This window comes from Plectropomus leopardus, chromosome 1 (assembly GCF_026936395.1).
Source record: "Plectropomus leopardus strain MGB_pleo_1.0 chromosome 1, ASM2693639v1, whole genome shotgun sequence".
Lineage (NCBI taxonomy): Eukaryota > Metazoa > Chordata > Actinopteri > Perciformes > Serranidae > Plectropomus > Plectropomus leopardus.
The window spans coordinates 9,994,334-10,015,861 of NC_142176.1; the positions used below are offsets into that span (position 1 = coordinate 9,994,334).

Genomic DNA, 21,528 nt, shown 5'->3' on the forward strand with positions numbered 1-21,528 from the left:
TATTATAATGAAGAACTACATTTACCTTTGACACTGTTCTGTTATGAAGGAGATGTATAAATCACTTTAGTTTTTGGACAAATCATGGTGAAATGAATTTTACGGATTGAATAATATCTGTGAAAAACACCAAGAGACTGATCTATCAGCTCTAATATAATAGCAGTGAAAAAACAGACCTAATTAAAGAAGAACTAAGCATCTAAACATAATAAGTGGTAACGGTATGGTTTGATTTGAGGGAATTATATTGTGTTTAATTTGAAATTAACATACATCATGATTAAAAATATGTAGTGACCTGTTAATGTACAGTGTGATCTGTGGTTTTAAAGGAGCTTCTTTTGTAGCTACTGACTGAGCAGAAAACACCACAGACACATTCAGTAGCTCAGTGGGAGTCACAACCAGATGAATAAAGTAAACAATATTCTTGCTGAGATTTTCTGCATCACTGATAAACTGTGGGTTCCTGTGTAACAAACAAAAAAAAAGCTTTGTGATGCATATAGCAATACTGTAAATGCATGGCTTTGTTAGGTAGAATTTATGTCACATTACGACTCAACAAGTTATGTATTTATACCGTTTTCTCTCGGCTGACAGTTTGTATGGCTCATATGCCAACAATGGTTATAAACGTAAACAGAAGGGGGGGGGGGGGTATTCCACATTAGAAAACTATTTAAAACAACACTAAAACTAGCCTTTATAATAAAATCAAGACAACTGTTTTTCTTTAAAGTATATTATTTAATATTAAATACATTTCTGTCTATAAACATACATTTATCCACATATAAAAGCATGTGTCACTATTTACACTTAACCCTCCAAAAGAGCCCTATCATACAAACAATATCCTGAAACTACTCTAAAACATCCCTTCCTGTCCTCAGATTTTAACAGTGATTGTCGCAGCATTTCCTTCACATTGATAGGACTGACACCTTCCCTTGAAATGTCCTTACAAGGAAATTCATTATTTAACCTTATTGCTAAAGTCATCTGAATATTCACTTGTAAATGCACGAATGTGTGCATTATTATTTTCTGAAATAGAGACATTCTTGAACTGCAACATCCAGTGGAATTGGTTTTGACCTGTGCTCCAAACCTGCCACATCTACACTGATAGACAAGACACGCTTCATTATCTCTGAATTTTGGTTTAAAAAGTGATGCACTGACATTCAATATTCCTGAAATAAATTGTGTGACAAAAGTGCACATTACCACTGCCCTTTTCAGTCTAAAGTAAATTATTGTGTAGGACATGAAATGTGTAGTACGTATCTAAACCAGAAACCTTTAACGTGAGGCTTCATGTCTGACTACAATGAGCTAGAAACCCACAAACAGCGTGGCTGCTGTTTGAGAAGCTTAATTTGACTCCATAACACCAGAGTGACCTTATGACAAAGATGTTAAGAAAGACTGTAGCTACCAAACTGACTCATTCCTCCACTTTAGATTTCTTCTTGGAGGTTTTGGGTTTGGAGGTTTCCGACTCTGCAGGTTCTGGGGAGCCTGGAGGGTCGGTGGGCGGGCTGGGGGCTTTCTCCACATCAGGTTCTGGCTCAAGGGGCATCGAGGGGCCTTTGGTAGAAAATAACAAAAGCACAAGAGTTGATGCCATTTCTTTCACCAAAGGTTGCTCGGGGAAGGTTCCCAAAGATCTATATGAATAAATAACTTAACGTTGGATTCATTAATATTTAGATCTGTAGCATTATTCAAGAACTTCAGGTGAGATTAGCTTGTGTTACTGTCGTCCCAAAGCCTTCTGCTGACATGTCTATATCATATCCAGCAGTATAGGAGCTGACTCAGACTCTAAATGAAGATACAGCCACACTGCACTTATACTCACTCCAGCTCCCAGCTCCTACTTACTCCAATTAAAGCCCACACAACAGACAAGGTCAAGCATGCGTTTCCTGTTTTAATTTGAGTTCCAAAGTGGCTACAGCAAATTTATGGGTCAGATTTCAACTTTGTTCAACTTAAATCGAGCAGATGTGCACAAATAGATCTCAACAGAGGGCAATAAAATCACTGAAGCACTGTGTTTGGAAATGGAGAATTCATTATTCTAGCACCTTGTTTTGTACAACATCACACATCAGACCACAAAGCGTCACGATGGCTCTGAGAATTATTTATGTACATATCAAAACTATGACACCACATCGTGTTTTGAGGCTGAATGCAATTTTAATGAAGGCCTAATGTTATTGTACTTTTTGAGATTAATCGTGTCATTGTGCTGTGTATTTGTTCTGAACTGCCGAGGCTGTAAGCTATAATCTGGTACGGTACATCAGGTGGTAACATTTATCTTTTGTACTTTTCACGGTCCTCATAAAATAAAATACAATGAAATGAAATAATCTCCAGTTGTGTCATCCCCAGATGGGCAGTTTAGATCAGCTTGTTTAAACGGTAGCATTTCCTCACATTTAAAAGGTGGTGAATCATTAGGGAGTACCTGTTTGATGCTTTCATGGGACATTCATATCTCTAACAACAAAATTTACCCCACAACTAAACATTACATGTAGGAGTAAGAGGTGGAGTACTGACATAATGCTAGTTTAAAACAGTTTAATTATATATATATATATATATATATATATATATATATATATATATATACACACACACACACACACACACACACATATATATATATATATATATATTACTATAACTTTTTGTAATCAACAGCAAAAATCTGTCAATGTCATGGTTGTATGCAATACTAATTATTTTACTGAAATAAAATTTAAAAAATCAAACCAAATCTCGTAACACTGCATAGATTTTCTACAAACATATGCAGATATCTGTTTATAGAAGATTAACATGAACTTGTTTTAAAGACTATTTACAAGCTGTATTTGTATATTCACAACAAGCTGGTCATCAAACACTGCTGATTGAGTGTTCGACAGCAGACAGACTGTCAGGGCTGTGTAATTATGGAAAATGTCTGTCAGTGAACATTGATGATGCATTGTTCTGGTGTTATTTGTTAACAGCCTCACAAAAGTGGTAGAAACACAGCCCACAGACTGTGAAGAAAAGCACTCCAGTCCACTTACATCTGAGAGCTGTAAGCAGCGACAATCATTTTCTGAGTAGCCTTGAATTTATTGGCTTAACTGTGTGTCATTTTTCCACACTGCTGATTTTTCTTTTGTTGCCAAGAAAATATACTGGCTAGAGGTTAGCTTCTGTCTTTTACATATTCCATTTTCCCTTAGCCCATATATTCAATCTGCTACAGTAGTGCACGCAGGAGGCCGTGAATACAAGGAGAAGAGATTTTCAAGTTTCCATTTAAAATGAAAAATTGGGCTTTGGTTTAATGGAGAGAGGAGGAGGAGGCTGTGAAGTTTGCCAACACCCGCACTGAGAGTGTAACACTGGACTTTTTTAATGACATTTTTTTTCATGTGCTTAACTCATTTTGAGTTTGTGCTCAGAACAAATTTAAAGGGACAGTTCACCCCCTTTCAAAAATACATTTTTCCTCTTACCTGTAGTGCTTTTTATCAGTCTAGATTGTTTTGGTGTGAGTTGCAGAGTGTTGGAGATATCAGTCATAGAGATGTCTGACTTCTCTGCAGTATAGTGGAACTGGATGGCACTCAACTTGTGGTGCTCAAACCTCCCAAAAAATACATTTGAAAAACTCCACATCAATGTCTCTTTAAGAAAATTATGTCCAGGTGACTCAAGATAATAATTTCTACCGAACCACACCTGCTAGGTGAATCACTGCGCAGAGGAAGGTGTGCATCTACTCTTAGCTCACCTAGCACCACTGAGCAAGCTAATGTTACTTCATTAATATTTACATGCTGTCAGGAGCTCGAGCCTCTCATCCATGAAGACAGGCGTACTTGCTTATGTGCGGTAGAAAGAAAATAGTTCCTAAATGAAGCTTCTCACAAAAAGGTCTGTGGATTAGCTTGAGTAACTGGGTCATGGTTTCTCTAAAGAGACGTTGCTGTTGAGTTTTTTAAATGTATTTTTAAAGCTTTGAGCACCAAAAGCCGAGTGCCATCTAGTTCAATCATATTGGAGGGAGGGCAGACATGTCTACAGCCCATATCTTCAACACTCTGCAACTCACACAAAAACGAGCTAGACTGATAAATAGCAATAAAAGTAAAAGAAAAAATATATATTTTTGATTTTGGGTTGAACTGTACCTTTCAGATAAACATTCAGCCATTCATTGTCTTATCAGCCCCTGACTCTACAGCCCATAATGGTAATTTGTACCTGTTGTTTGCTGGAGTTTTTTGTTGTAGCTTGCAGCAGAAGACATGGCTTGTCCCAGAACTTGGTTAGTACCAAGAGGAGCACCAGGGGTTTTGGTGGCTGCTGCAGAGTTTGGTTTTGATTTGGAGTCCTTGCCTGGTTTAGTCCATACCAGACTCTCTGACACCTGCAGGGCAGCTCCCATCTTCTGTGCCATGTCCATCAGCTGTTAGTGACAAGCGGGCAAAGACTTAAAAATGATGTTAATGGCTTCAACAATTGAGACATCAACATCAACAGGATCTAAAGTACCTCAGGATCAAATTCAAAGCTGCTGCTGCTGTCTCGAAGTAAGTTAACTTTCCTCTCCATCTCCTGATACTGATCCAGAGTTGCCTTTTTATCACCGTGATTATAGAGGAAGATGGCAAAGTTCAGGTTGACCAGAGGGTTGGATCTGTAGATAATTCATCACCAAGGAAAGAAAATATTAAATGATTAAACTACAGACTCAAGTTCAGACACACAGTGCATTTAAGGTAGAAGGTGTAAGACAGACTCACTCGTCCATTATTACAGCTTGTTCATACGCTCTGGTGGCATTCTCTACATCCTCCAAGTTGGTCAGAGCCACTGTTTAAAATGAGTATAAGAGCGTTTACACTTGAACTGATATACCCACAAAATGACTGTTCAGGAATGCACATTCAGCATGTTCAGTTTGTTTTGTGTAGTATAGAGGTTGACAGATTTTGCCGATTATCTGCATTGGCGTTTTATTTTAATGATCGCCGCTAAAATTAATTAATTAAAAGGTGCAAAGAAAGTGTCAGCATGGGAGGAACTTTTACTTTGTAAAACCTCAGGGAGCTGTTTTTATTTATTCATTTTTAATTTCAATTTTCACTGAACTAAATTAAAAAAAAACATTGCAGGGAACTTGCTGTATATGATTTTGAGTTTCAGTTTTGGTTAAACATTTGCTAATGGTATTTTAGCAAAGTTTTGTGTTGGATTTTTTCATTTATTCAGTTGTTTAGTGTGAGTACCAATCTTAATAAACTCAAACTAAAAATGTAATAACATCTTTAAAACATTACTTAACACTTTCAGCCGTGCTAATGTTAGCTTCTAAATTTTTGCATGAGAGACATGGCTCTTTGTAGATTTTGTCGATAGTTTTCCATTATTTGGCTCAAAGGCATTTAATCAAAGTTTTGTTTTGGAGTTTTTTATATTCCAAATTCTTAATATTGACAGAAAGATTTTCCTTTTTGATTGTAAGTGCATATCAGTTTCAAATATTAGTTATCGGTCTCATTAACTACTAATAATTGGTATCTCCCCTGAAAAACCAAAATCAGTCAACCTTTAGTATAACATGTACTTTACAAAAGGCATACTATGTATCTTTTGCAAAATAATGCAGTACAGTACATCAGTTTACCAGTAATGAATTATTTCTCGTCTTTCCGACTCTGTACCTGCCAGCAACATGTAGAGCTCCCCCATTCGTGGGTTCAGGTTGATGGCTGCGCTGAGGAAGTGGAAGGCAGAGGCGTACTGCTGCATGGTCAGGTGCACCAGACCCAGGTTGTACAACACCTTCCAGTCAAAAGGAGACAAGTAGTGAGCCCGCTTCAGGCAGCTGATGGCCTGTGGGACAAATGAAGTTGGAGTCAAACAGCTGACAGGACTGTTAGGCAAGTCTTTTAATAATATATGATCCCAAGAAGAACCTAGAAAACAATAGATTCTGTACAATGGTGTAAAACTCCAGGTGCATACAGAACAAATGAAAAGTATATATCTATTATATGATCTCATCCGTTTGCCTCCAAAACTGATATAAAATACAGTAAATGAAGGGAAACCGGTCTGTTAGTTGATATAAGCAATCAAACTGAAGGCAGGGCATAGTTTCCAGTAAAGCAGACATCCTGCTTCTAGCATACTACATTAAATTTACATTAAAGGCCGACAACACAGTGAAAATTCTCTGAGCTGTGTATGTTATGTTATTAGCACCCAGTCTGCGGTCAGTGTATAAATGATCAGTCGATCAACACTGATGCGGGTGTTTTATCTTGGCACTTTGAACTGAGATTTTCTTGTGGTTGTCTTTATAGCCTTTGTGGTTAAGCTCAGATCATTTTCTTAAATAAAATGATCAAAACAGCGATTTAAAACTTAATTACACGTAAAAGGAGTGCATTCAAAGGCTTACTTAAAGGTTCCCTGTGGAGTTTTTGACCACAATGAATAATATGAAGCAAAGTTTATACATTGCGGTTGCTAACAAGGGGCCAAATCAGACTACAGAATGTCTTCACGTCAATCTGCGCCGAACACGGCCTTACAGCCTTGTTGTGATGTTGACATCAAGTCATGAGATCATAATGTAGTTTGTTTATAACCTAACCTAGCTTTTTACTTCCTGTGATTGCATTCAGGTTTCAAAAATCCTGAAGTGGTTGTGGAATTTGTGAAGATTATCTTGCTCAACAAAATTTGAAAGTTTCATAAATGTTTGTTTACCACAAAGCTTATTTTCTGCAATAATCCAAAATCCTAAGGAAAAATTCCCTTGGCTTTTTGACAAAGGAACCAGGGCGATGCTAACTTCCTACAGAGTTGCTCTCCTACAGAAAAATGTCATCCCCGAGGCACTTTATTAAGAGCAAGCTGGTAGACAAGGTGAAAAGAATGCAGAAATCAGCTTCGTAAATCTTTTACAAGGATGGAAATGCAGTCAATAAGTTTGTTAGACTCCAAGGATACACACAATTCATTTTGGTGGGAAACACTGAACATAAACACAAACTTTGTTAATGAGAAAACTCCACAGGGCACCTTTAACTTAAAGACGTACTGACAACAAAATGAGTTAGTTTCTCTCTTCTTTATACATTTAGGTAGTTAAGAACAGTGGTTACCAATCCAGGAATTTGGTTTCCCCAAAGGGTAAAATAGCAAATGAAGTTGTCAGCACTCACAAACAAGTATATGACACTTTAAATGCATGGCAGAAGGGGAGAGAGGATGCCTTTCAGCGGCAGCCTGGGACCTGCTGGTGACCTCAGCGATGGGTCACAAGATAAATCTGAGGGGTGTCTAAATGATGAATGAGAGAGGAAAGAAGCTAACACAATGCTCTGCGACACAAATCTGTATTCATTATTTAGACTTTTCTCTAACCTTTGTTTTTTGAGGAATATTGGACAATTTGACCTCTTTGGGCATCAAACACACATTTAAATAAAACCACGTGAGAAGTTAAGAGGGAAAATGTTCAAACTGTTAACAACTCAGACATCTGAAAAGGAGCTCTAACCAGTTTTTTTTATAAGAGGTCACAAGCCGAAAAGGTTGTTAATTATAGCATATTATTTGTTTTTAATGTAAAACTTTATCTGAAAAGTAACTACAGAAATACTAAAGTAAAGTACAAGTGCCTCAAAAAACTATTAGTACTAGGCTAGGCTACTAGTACACACCTGGGTTTTTTGTGTCTTTTGTTTGAAGTACTTCCTTTATTGAGTCCTACACTGATAAAGACAAGAGATGAAATAACCAGTATTACTCACAGCCACATATTTCTTTTTTCCAAAGAAGCACATGCCGATGTTGTTCCAGAGAGGGGGGCTCTCAGGCACAGCACACGCTGCCACTCGGTACTTGTTCATGGCCACATCAAAGTCACCGTGGGTCTGCATCATGCTGCCTGCAGCCAGGATGGCCTGGGAATAAAAACAATGATTAGAGCGACATTAGAGGGAGATGTACCCTTTGAAACTGCACATGATGAAAGATGGACTGTACCACCTGACAGTGTGACCTTTTATTTTAACTGAAATGCTTTAGAAGAAGTCTAATGCACTGTCCTCAGGTAGCTTAGTAGCAAACTTCGTTTAAACCAAGACATAATGTGTGTTCAAATACCCACGTACCTTATAATTGTTGGGGTCAAAAGTGAGGGCATTTCCAAGGTGCTCAAATGCTTTTTGGTATTTCCCGAGCTGGCAAAAACATGAACACAGAAAATTATACATCTACTGCTTCTTAGATGTTTTTAACACGTCCAGTAAATGTCACTCTTATCTTGTAATGCTCGTCTTTTGTGTATACATAATTTCACTGAAAAGGTTATTAAAAAAAACATCTACCTGTAAATACAGCAGGCCGAGAGTAGTCAGAAGTTCAGTGTTCTCTGGAGAAAATCTGAATAGAAATTGAGACAAGTTGAATGAAAAATGTCACTTTATCTATGCCCGTAATTACATTTAATGCCTGTACTTATGCTTAAGCAAACATAGTTGATATTCAGGGAATCTGCTGATTCAATCAGTGTTTGATTCAGCATAATGGTGGAGTATTAATTATGACCTGTGGGGAGATGATGTGGATCTAAGAAAAAAAGAACGGTAGAGAAGAAGCAGATTGGCACTGAAAAAAGGTTCACAGTGGTACATCTCATTAAAAGCAACACCAGCATTGGGGCGCTTGATTAATTAATTTAACCCCAACAGGAGGTAGCCATAATGAGCCCTATTGTACACACTGATGTCATTTCCTTATTTATGCCACAACCTAATGTTTAAATATTAACACGTGAATAGAGGTGGAAATGAACAGAATTTATACTGAACTGAAGAGGCCCCCCCGGGTTAAAATGTGGCAAAACTGGAGCTTTGTGAGAGATTGAAGGAGGACTACTTTTTGAAATGAGCTCCAAAGATTGAAAATCATCAGATAAATCAAGAGGGAACACCTCGGAAATAACCAGCCTCTTCTGAAACAGCATGTTTAATGGCTCTTATCTCGTTTAGTGTCTTGAGAGGATGTTATCATGAAGAAAACTGTCATGCCGAGGTTGTGTAAATATTAACAGTTATTAATAAAAAAGTTTCTTTTATCATTTTGTGGGATGAAAAAACTTGAAATGTAATATTCAATATGAATTAATATACAGTTATTTCTAAAAAATAAAAATAATAAATGTAGAGAACCATATAATGCAGTCATAATACCATGTGTATACCAAGAATGTTTGATAAAAACAGACATTTTAGGGATTTGTCTCTAAAGGGACAGTTCACCCCAAAATCAAAATTACATATTTTCCCTCTTACCTGTGGTGCTATTCATATATCTAGATTGTTTTGGTGTTGGAGCCGTAGAGATGTCTGGCTTCTCTCAAATATAATGAAACTAGAAGGCACTCTGCTTATGGTGCTTAAAGCACGAAAAAATTATATTTGAAAAACTCAAACAGCAATGTCTCTTTCCAGAAATCATGACCCAGTTCCTCAAGATAATCCACAGACGTTGTTGTAAGCAGTTTCATGTAGGGAACTATTTTCTTTCTACTGAGCTCCATCCACCAACTGTATCATCGCGTAGAAGGAATTGTTCATCTACTCATGGACAAGCAGCTCTTGCTTGTGAGAGAGTGAGATGTAAACATTAAATGCTCTCTCCTCAGCTTAGCTGCAAGGGCGTCACATCACATCATATTATCAGGGTACAACGTATGCACAGTGAAATCTGGCCTGCATCTACAAAAAGGCTCAATAGCTGGTGAACCATCCTAGAAAATGGGGATGACTGATTGGTTTCACTAAAGTGTCCACTGTCGTCATGATTCAGAATATATCTTCTACTAAAAATACAGATATCGGTGAGAATTATATAATTCTTTAAATGCTGAAAAGTTACCATGAACATGAACAAATGCTTTCTTATATCGGCCACCATCCATTCGAGCGCAGCCAAAAAGTTTTATCAAGCCAAACGTGCCAAGGAGGCTATAAAGACCACCTACAAAGAGCCCTGAGTGGTTGATGTCCCTTTTTTTCTGGCACCATCTGCTGTAACCCTCCAACATCGCAGCTCCAGTTACATCGTACGTGTCATATCCGATATCTCCCATGGTGTCAAAGACTGTGTCTCAGCCTTCACTGAATAGCCTTGCTGAGCTGAGCTGTAATGTTAGCTAACTCAGTGGCGCTAGGTGAGCTAGCAGTACATATACTTCCTTCTGCGCAGTGATACAGTGGGTGTAGTTCAGTAGAAAGAAAATATTACCCGCATGAAACTGCCATAACAAGGTCTTTAGATTATCTTGATTAACTAGGTCATGATTTCTGGAAAGATGCATTGCTGCTGAATTTTTCTAACCACACCACCACAACCCCAGTGCCATCTAGTTCCATTATATTTGACAGAAGACAGACACCTCTACAGCCGATATCTCCAACACTCTGCAACTCACACCACAGCAATACAGATTTATAAAGAGCACCACAGGTAAGAGGAAAAATATGTATTTTTGACTTAAAGGTGAACTGTCTCTTTAATGTCTTCTCAGTGCTTTTCAACATCATCCACATTTGACCTGTACTTACTCCACTGCCCTCTTATAAACCTCGATGGCCTTGTCAGTTTCTCCAGCGAGCAAATGAACCTTCCCCAGCATCATGAAAGTCTTGTCGTGCTTGTTTATCTGGAGAGCTATGTTTAGCTGCTCTTCGGCCTGACAGAGACAGAAGATTAATGTGATCAAATCACCTGAGAATGAGTCCAATCTGTTCTGTATTAATGTCGGTAAAATCAGCATACTCACATTTTTGAAGTCTTTGACGAAGAAATAGCACAAACCCAGATTATGACTGATCTCCTGGGGTGAGGAAATGTCAAATTAAAGATGGGGTGTTGGTGCATGTTTAATGAATAATGAATGCTGAGCCAAATTCAATTTCCAAATATAAAGTTATTTAAGATAACAGCTCTGTGGAATACAAATTCTACAGTATTACTGACTGTATTATTAGAGGGGACAGTTTCCAAAACATACTAGTGTAAGTGATTAATGGTCCTGCCTGGCCTGTTTGATACAATTTTTACAGACCTTACAGTAAAACATTCCTGGATTGGTTTGAAGTTTTGTTCTTTAAAAGTGTTGCATAAAAAGACATTCATTTTAGGCATTCCCCATCCTAAATGTGGAAGACTTTGTGGAGAGGACTTAATGTTGTGTTTTAGATGTCAGGGCCACTAAACACACAAACTGTAAAACAAAACAGAATCTCAGGTCTGGTGTGTTTCTTTGCTTTTACCCAATCTTTCTCGTTGAGCCGTGCAGCTTCGTGATAGAATTCAATAGCTGCTTTATGCTTTCCCAGGAGAAATCTGCAGAAAGAATAAACAACAATAATCCAAATAAGAAATTAATCAATCTTAATCGTTGTATGCTAAATAGCCCTTATTACATTCCTGCAACAGTGTAAAATAGTCACTGGGGATGGATTAACTTTTTCTCTACAGTATTAAAAAAAAAGTTTAGGCCATAACTGGCCTGCAGTTTGGCTGCTATCTCTATGCGTTTTTCTCCAACATGTCTCTTGTAAACCAATGAAGGAGGGTCGATGCAAGCCCGCCCTGAGTGCAGCAGACTCACAGTGATCTGGCCACTTGCTTGAGATTGTCAGCGCTGCTGGGATTAAGGATGGCACAGCTCTGAAACAGCTCCAGGGACTGTTGGATCTTGCCCTCCAGACGCATGATTAGTGCTGTGGCAAGAAATTAAAACACAAAAAGATCTTCATCTACACAAGCATGTAAAAAAAAAAAGCACATTAAAAATCAAAGGCACAGCGTGGGGTCCAAAGAACAGATTTGGGGGAACTAAATGATGTATTGGGGATCTTGGGCGTTGGACTACCACAGAGCCTTCATTTGATGTAGTTCCTCATTTGCATCATACGTGTGTGAGGAGGGGTTACTACAAAAAATAAGGCTTACCTTGGACATATATGGCATATTCACACATTCCATTAGTCTCCTGCAGTTGCTCTTTGATGATCGCCTACATGAACACAGAGCAGGACACAATTTCTTCAACTCAAGTGTGTGTCATTTTCAACATGTGTAAATACGAGTGCTGCTAAAATGAATGACTGCAATGCTTTAAATATCATCTCAGGCCCCGATGAATACTAACCCCAGTGGGATTCAGAGTCATTCAAGAGTATGTTACCCTCTTCTGTACATCTGCATTACAACAGACTGAGAGCCCCGATAGTTTGGTATTTCCTGACACTGAAATCTGCCAGACTGTGTGGTATTTTGGTGCCCAGCACAGAGCGCAAGAGGCTCAGGGGAGAGAAGAGGCATAGACAGGTGGGAGGTTTGTTCAATGATGCAGCACAGAGCAAGTTGTTGGTATTTTGGCGAAAAATGTGGCTCAGACTTTGTGCTGAAAATCAACGTCCCTCAAAAATAGGGCTAAGCGATGTGGAGACAATCAAATATCAAAATGTTTTAATACAACAAATATCTCGATATTGACATTGCGATGATATTGTAGGTCGACTATTTCTGCTTTCACAAAGTATTTACATAATGACAATTTTGATAAATAATTATCAGTTAATGACTTAGCAGGTAAAAAATAATAATAGAAAAACAACTTGTCTGGTAAGTTTGAAAACTTACATCAATTCACTAAAATGCAGCCTTGAAAACTGTGAAAACACAACGCTTACAATATAACGATATCCAAAATCTGAGATGATTCCTAGTTTCTTCCCACAATATCGACATTCATTCATTCATTCATTCATTTCATCGCTTATCCTGTTAAGGGGCCCCAAAGGGGCTGGAGCCTATCCCAGCTGGCATCGGGGCGAGAGGCAGGTTACACCCTGGATGGGTCGCCAAACTATCACAAAGCTGACACATTAAGACAATCATTCACACCTAAAAGCAATTTAATAGAGTCAACAATTAACCTCATGTCTGGACTATGGGAGGAACCTGGAGAACTCAGAGAAAACCTATGCTGACATGGGGAGAACGTGCAAACTCCACACAGAGGGACCTGACTCATATAATATTGATGAAATATCAATAAACTGCCTGACTTTAAACTCTGAGCCACATCTGTTTCAGGTCAGTCTGTTGCAAATGTGATGATTTTATCAACTAAATCAAACTGAATACTTGAAGCAAATGCATAGAAATTACAGAATAATACTTAAAATGTAATTTATATTCTAATTAAACAATTTTCCAGCCAGTAGAAGCTTTTAAATTGGCATCATGGTGGTGAAAGCAGGAACGATGGTAAATCATTTATCTAATTAATATGAGTGTTTCTTACAGTAACTGATGTCTACATGCAGTTGCTGTATATAATATGCAAACTTTCACCTTCAGATCATTAAATCTCCGCAGCCATCTGAAGCAAGCAGGATGGATATGGTGATATATTTGATATTCTGATTAATAAAGTGGTGGCCATCCACTATGTTTCACTTTCATTAAATCGCATCCAAATGGCATGAGGCTACTACAAAGTGACCCCATGCAACTCCACATACATCAGACAGGTCTGTTATGTCTCAATATTCTACAACTGGAATACCAAAGGCAGAGGCTCATGAATTCTATGCATCACAGCGTCTTTTCCAACTTAAAAAAAATAAAAAATAGAAATTGTGGCACGAAGGAAACGCTGTTCTGTCACTTTTTAAGATATGATGTAACCATATGCAACTTCAAATACGACAGAATTAAAATTGAAATAGTGTTGAATTGATGCAATCATATAAACCGCTCCCCCAAACTAATTTTTATTATTAGTTTCTATCACCATTGTGCTTATTGTCTTTTTTAAAAAGAGACTCATGCCATCTGCCTCTGGCTGCCACTCTACATCATTCACACAAAAAATCTGATTTCCTGAAAAAGCAGATTCTTCATTTATTGACGTGACTGTGCATCACTGTGAATGGCTCAGCTGCTCCAGAGCGATGAGACCAGTGATGCGACTAACAGAGTATTTATTAAACGCCACACCCCTTAATCTACTGTATAGTCCGCCAGCTCTTCTGCACTGCGCTGCTGCACATACATGAACCAATATAGCAGGTGTGTTTAGGGACGCCCCCACACAGTCCGTGTAACCAAGACCTGCCGCTTTGTGCTCGTCGCTGCTCTGGAGCAATTAAAATAGGGCCCTGGGAGTGAGGTGTATCTCTCACAGAGAAAGTGAGAAGGAGGATGCCTGTAATATAGCTTACAAGTACAGGCATTTATCCAGAGACTTTACTAAGTACCTGCCGGTTTCATGTGGGAATACACAGGTCAATGCAGTGAATAAGGCCATAATAAAGTACAGTGTGAGACAGAACCCGGTACATGCCAGGCTTTAATTATCTTCATTATTTTTTAACCGGTCAGTCAGACCACCACAGACATGGGTCAACAGCAGAATAAACCGTAGCGAGGATGGGTAAATGGAAGTACTTTACCTTACAGGTATCATAGTCTTTGTGGATGTAGTGCTGGTGGATTAGCCAGTTTCTCCTCTCCACTATGGGAAGCTCTGGAGCTGGAAGGAAGAATATAATACATTGAGAAGAATTAATGTGAAAAAACATAATTACTGCAAAGTGGTTGGCCTCAACCAAGTTGCAGTATACATCAATTTCTGTACAGACTCATTGGCAGCCACAATAATAGACAATGCTTCAAATATGGATGTTACTGTAAAGAAGCGACAAATTCTAAAACATGTATTTTTCACATACATCTCCAACCTGGCAGCACTGTACATCTATATAAGGCTTGCACAGTATCCAAGTAAACCAAGGTTTAGAAATCCCAATGGTATTATTTTTAATACCGTCAGAAATACAAACACCCTTTCTATTAAACGCATACGGAGCTGCAGTGTTGAGGATGTAATGTATGTGGTGCACATTACACGCCACCAGAGGTCAGTCTCCACTGAACAGGCTGCCGAGCCAATAAATAACACTGCTGCCAGTGGTGAGGATAACATTACAAAACTATAAATAAACTTTATGTGCACAATGAAATTTGAGGATGGTATGAAAATAATAAACAAATATAAATAAATAAATATATAGCCAAAGCCTAATCTATACAATAAACACAATTGCAGGGTCTTGGTTACCCAATATTAGTGTCACCAATTCAGTATCAAACTAAATCTCTCTTCTTCTGCTCCTAAATTATGGTGATGACTAATGGACAGGAAAGTGTTTTTGCAGAACAACATTATATCACAGAATGAAGTTGACCTTTGACTTTTTTATATAAAATTTCATCACTTCATCATCTTATCCTGATAGACATTTGTGTGAAATTTTGTCATAATTACCACATGAATTCTTGTGGTATGGCCAAAAACGTGTTTTGTGAGGTCACAGTGACCTTTGATCACCAGATTCTAATCAGTTCATCCATGAGTGCAAATGGATGTCAATGCCAAATTTGAAGAAATTTCCCTGAGGTGTTCTTGAGGTATCTCAAACACAAGAATGGGATGGACACCCTTCCTTACACACATCCGTACAAACACAATGCCTCTATCCACAACTGTCGCCGGCGTGAAGGCATAAAAATCAGGAAAACCTCAAAGTTCATTACCCTCCACTGTTCAGATGACTTATTTAGGTGATAGCTGAATGATTAATCCTGAAAGCTCCCTCTTTTTGCAGTCATTAGTATGTCTCTGATCTGACAGTGAACACAGATGTAACACTTCAACTTAAATCCGCAGGCTAAATTTAGGTCAATTCACCATCACACTGCAAATCTTAGCTTTTAGCAAGTTTTTACTGCTAAGATTATTAAGAGTCTGTTTGGACTATTTTTTAATTTATCCAGTCTTTTCTTTTTACATTTGGCAGTTGAACAAATAATTATGAAAGCCCCCTCCCTCTGCAGACAGTAGCAAGTCTTTGATCTGACAGTAACATACGTGTTAACAGTTCAACCAAAACCCCAGGCTAAACTATAATCTATTCACCAGTCTTGCTGAAAATGTCACCTTGTAAGCAAGTTTTTCGTTACAAACACTGCTTTTTTTCCCGTCTCCCTTTTAGTGTCTCGGCAGGTTGAGATATTCTCCCCGTTGCCAGGGCAACAATGTATCTCGCAAGCCAGGTGCTTGTGACAGAACAGAGAGGGTACAGAGACAGACTGAAAGAGGGAGACTGAAGGAATGAGCAGCACAATACAAAGCCAGCTTTAGAAAGGGTTAGGTAACCTCAAGAACCCAACCACAATGCTCCAAGTCTTCTTCCCAATGGAGTACAATATTTCATTTCATAAGGGGGAAAACGTAATTCCAATTCAAGCTAGTTTGAGTCTGGTAATCCTGTTATCTTACACCTACTACCTTCTTCTGAGGCTAAAAATAGGATTCAAGGCAACGTGGAATGAAGTGCTAGGCTTTGAGTCTGCCGCCGCCATTGGGGGGGGATATTATTAATGAACCGCTTGTGTAAAAATACAGTGTGAATTACACTAAAGCTCCCTTCTGTTTTTATCTGTCAGCGCTTCAAGCGGTGCTCTGTTGATTTGCCGCTAGAACTAGAGCCTCATCCAACAACTTCAGAGAAATCCTCTCCATCGCTGAGTGTGAAAACTGCATGGGTTTTCACACGTTTGCCCCGTCAAGATTCGGAATGGCCCTATTTGTAGCATCCTAATCCGCTTTCTTCCTGCTGAGACAGCAATAATATTCTTGTCTCTGGGTTTCAGATGGGGCCCTGTGGCGCTCCAGTGTCCACATACACAAAGCAGGGCGTACTTGGAGGAGAGATGGGAGACATGTGCGACATGTATTCCTGTAACTACAGTATGAAAGAAGAAGGGTAGAAAGGAGCTTGGAAGAACAGCGCAGCATGAGGTCTCCTAAATATAGTCCTGTGAAAAACTTCATCCCAAACATGGAGGCATTCTCTCATTGTTACATTTGATCTGGCTAATGCTAAGACAGATTTGGCTTCCATGTGCCTCAACCATCTGTTAAAAGGGGATAAGAGCAGAGAAGAGGCATGCTGAGATCAAAAGGCACATGGGGAGAATGTAATGAAAAATACGATGAATTTTTTGGGGCGGAAGTTTTACCACAAAAACTTCAAAAACCCCTCGGTCTTGTTAAGTAATTTAGTTTCATATTAATTTGCCAACGCTTATTCTTCCCGGAATTCGACAGAAATTAGTGCCGAAATAAGGCAGATGGCTACACTTACACTTGATTCTATACTGCACTGGAAACAGTGAAATGACCTTATGTTATTGGCATTGGCTTAACATAATTAATTTTATGCGTGCATTATATAACCCTAATTACATTTCAAAATGGTAACAACAAAATGAGTATAAAATCAGCAGCTTATGGAGGCAAATAAACACAGATTTTTGGCTTTTTATTGGATTATTTTCACATTTTTAGATTTTTGAGTAAAAAGACAGTTCACTTCTTGCATATATTCAGGTGACTTTGGAGTACATTTCAATATCCAATCATAGCTTAGATTCAAGACTTAGTACAAGTGATATGAAAACTCAATTATTTCACACTTAGAATTAGGTTTATGTCATACTTGTAAGGCATTACGTTTCCCTAAAGAGGAGGTAATGAAGTTCATGTGCAGCCACTTTACTTGTAACTCAGAAGATGCTTTTAAATATTGTGTTGATATTTCTCTTCAAGTAACTGTTCTTTGAAGTCTTTGCCCAAGTCAGGTCCATGTTATTTATTTAACCAAATATCACACATCTGCCTCAAGGAGCTTTACAGCATAAGACAACCTTTGTCCTTAGATGTGCATGTGTGGCAAATGTTTTATTGCTTTAAATTTCTTTAAAAAAATGTTTTAGACTGTATTCTGTTTCTAGCTTTTTTTCAATTATTGTACTTTTAATTATTGCTCTCTTTTCTAATGTCGGCATATAAGAGGATTTTAAGTGCTACTATTTTTTATTTAGTTGTGGAGCTTGTAGTACTTCACTAATACAGTATTGTACAGCCAATTAAAATACACTGTTTACTTTCTTCATTACTGAGTCATCTTGCCTTGCATTTATGTCCTACAGGTTTTGATTTGACTCCTCAAATTATACTAATACTTATACTATACTTAAGTACACCACATTAAGGGCGTTCATGCCATGTGAAAGGTCACTGCAAGGAAATAGAGTACCATATAATATAATACCATCGCATGTCCTTTATTGCTCTCGTAGGACTTATATTCTCAGCAGTGCTGATGATAAATTCAAAATATTGTCAAACCAAATCAAAGAGCTTAATCATGAGAAACAGTTTAACTGGTTAACAGGACATTAAGCCACAATTATTATGACAAAATATCCTGATATGAAAAATGATCAACACACATATTCCATGCAAAGAAATATCTGGAACATGGCAGAGCAGCATACTGTACAACAGCTTCTTCCGTTTAAGGACGGTAGATAGAAGAGAGAGGGTGACCTCTGCAGGACGATTAGGTCCAAACTCACTGTTAGTGTCTTTTACCAGTTACAGACAAATGGTCAGAAATCAAAATAATGGGTGTTGTTTGAAAATCATTTTGTAAGATGATTTGCAAGTGTAAACTGTACCTTTAGGTGCCCGGCGTTTCTTGGCTTCGGTAGCAACTGGGAGCTGGAAAATAAGAAATAAACACAAACAGATAAATAAAAGAAGTACTCAAATCCTATACTTAATTTAAAAGTACAAAAACATTGTCTACAAGTAAAAGTTACAGAGGTATATTATCTGCAAAGTGGTCCTTGTGTATCAAAAAAGCCCACTTATTATGCACAATGGCTCTTTTCATTATTTATTATGTTACTTTCATGTTATGTTTTTATCACTAATTAACACACAGAAGAGCAGTTTTATTTTCTGGTTTGTCAATGTGAAATCCATTTAAGACAGCCTTTTTTGTATACTGGACAGATAGTAAGTAAGTAGGTAGGTAGGTTTTGTATAGTATTGCATCATATCATATAAGTGTGTCTGCATTTCTTTTCAATGTAAAAAGCAACCAGTAATTAATAGTGTCAAGATGTAGTACAAAATGTAGTGGTAAAAGTACAAGATTCTGGAAAGTAGTGGAGTAAAAAAGGGCTATAAAGTGGCATGAAGTGGAAATACTCAAGTAAGGTCCAAATTTGTAATATTATTACAGTACTTTAGCCAGCGTTCCTACAGTTTAACTTAGATTAGTTATATTTAAGACTTTTTAAGACTTTTTTAATGCAACTCAGAATAAGACCAATTTTCTAATAACCAAAATTAAACAAGGACAATTTTATTTTGCCAAAATGTTTATTGTAACAAAAAATTACTTTTTGTCCAGTGGAAAAATAACTCTTAGCAGTGGCACACACGAACGGACAAATTATATTATCATAAAAGGCATCTATTAAATTTACCAACAGAAGTGGATATCTGGCATTTCTGGCCTGGATGTGAGATTCCACTGCTTGGATTCCCATCCAAATGAGCTTAATACAAGGAATTTATTAAATCATTTAAAAATAAATAAATAAAAAAGACTTTACCACTTATTCGAGATTTTGCAATGTAAAATAAGAAGAAAAATAAATCCCAAAATCCCACTTCCCACATCTGAGCATTTTCAAGATTAATTTCAGTCAACTGAATACTAACTAAAGCCTTACTTTTAGACTAATACATTAAATGCATTTAAAGACTTTTTAACCTGGACCTGCAAAGTCTGTTTTGATCAGTTTTCACTGCGTTTACAGAAACATTAGCTAGTTGATATTACATCAGTAGGTTGTGATACAGCTTCCTTAGGTGCAGGTAGATGCACGCATGCTCAATCCCAGTGTTTCGCTTTCGCCTCTTTTCCCCATATTTGACTCACTTGTGGATTGCTTTGCCACTGTCGTGTTGTGCATTAATACTCAATGCTTCATCACATACTAAATCCCAGTTACAGCTGTAACACAGCAAGAGTTTGTGCTCAAGCCAGCCATATTTACAGCAGAGCTGGACAGTTAATAACGTCATTTAACGTCAATAGTTTTAGTATAAAACGTGGGCTAACGATGGTCAACAATGCACATTTGCCCTGCAACGTTACCTACGCATTTCTTTTATTGGCACCTCAATGTAGCTGTAACGTAAGCTGTTAGCTCTCATGTTTTTAGCTTGTCCTTGGATAAGTGAGATTAAAGACAGCACGAGAGGCAAGTTACCAGCTGCACGTTAGCGTTAATCAACTTAGCTCCGACTTATCGGTTAGCCAAGCTAGCTAAAAAATCAAATAAGGAGCCTTGTAACGAAAGCTGCACTTAAAACACAACGTAACGTTTACTCGGGGAGCGTCCCACCATTACTTCACCCAGCGGCATGTTTGTGTTTCCCGCAGAAACACGGTAACTAGCTTTGGTTTCACACTCACCGCCGAGGCTTTCTCCTCGTCCGCCATCTTGGGATGATCAACAGTAGAAGCTGTTGCCATGGAGACGCCAGAGGAATGCGGAGGAGCAGCTGGTCGGATTTATGAATGTGATGTTTCCGCCCTCAACAAATATTAGGTTTGGTTTTACGATAATTATATAACACCATACAAGTGAAATTAAGTCTGTATTAAAGCCCGGTGGTGTTGGAGGAAAGAGATTTATACACAGCCACAGGAATCATCAGTGTAAATTGTATTTTAAATTGTAAAAATAAGAACCAGTTAGCCTATTCGTAGCATTAGTGGAGTCTAAGGCTAAATTAACTAGAGTATACTTTACTTTCTGGTATCATTGTTGACATTTTTGTCAAAATGGGCCATTTTTAACTTTTATTTTGGTAAGCATCCTGACTGTGTTGCTGCATATGGCATGATTTTTTTTAGCTGTTTTTTTCTCGATACATTTTGGAGTTCAGATATCAGCTTTTCTAATGGGTCTATAATACACTGTGTTTGGTGGTTTTGATCAGGACTGAAGTTGATCGAGAGAAAAAAAGGAAAGGTAGAGGAAAAAAATATTAATCTGTAATATTTTTATAGCAGTTTTTGGAAGTGGACATTTTTGTCCTTACTCTCATTAAAGGGTCCTAAATTTGAAATCTGATGATGCACAAAAACTATTTATGCATCAAAATCAATCTTGTTGCTAATCATTAACATATTCAAGACTGTCTTAAAAAAACAGCTCCCATTCATTTACTAAATGGAAAATAACATTTTCTTTGTATTTTCTTCACTAAAACAACAGTGACATCATGTTGGCGAATCAAACTCGCATTTGAATGGTTTAAATTCCAAACATGTTTAAATATTTCGTACTTTTGATCAGGACTGAAGTTGATTGAAAGATTTAACCCAAAAAAGTGGGGAAAAAAATATTTTTATATGAAAACATTTTATGAAAGTTTTTGACAGTGGACATTTT

The 21,528-nt window shown here is 37.7% G+C and overlaps 1 protein-coding gene across 1 annotated transcript; it reads right to left on the reverse strand.

Moving 5' to 3' along the window:
• Positions 1–720: 720 nt before the first annotated feature.
• bbs4 (Bardet-Biedl syndrome 4) lies at positions 721–20,626 on the reverse strand. Its single transcript, XM_042491175.2, has 16 exons — positions 20,544–20,626; positions 18,727–18,769; positions 14,592–14,671; positions 12,079–12,142; positions 11,735–11,846; positions 11,394–11,466; positions 10,901–10,954; positions 10,683–10,810; positions 8,442–8,496; positions 8,226–8,294; positions 7,863–8,015; positions 5,760–5,931; positions 4,839–4,908; positions 4,588–4,732; positions 4,297–4,501; positions 721–1,599 (listed from the first exon to the last, which is right to left on the reverse strand). The coding sequence occupies exons 1-16, from the start codon at positions 20,601–20,603 to the stop codon at positions 1,457–1,459; spliced, it is 1,626 nt and encodes a 541-aa protein (XP_042347109.1). The 5' UTR covers positions 20,604–20,626; the 3' UTR covers positions 721–1,456.
• Positions 20,627–21,528: the final 902 nt, after the last annotated feature.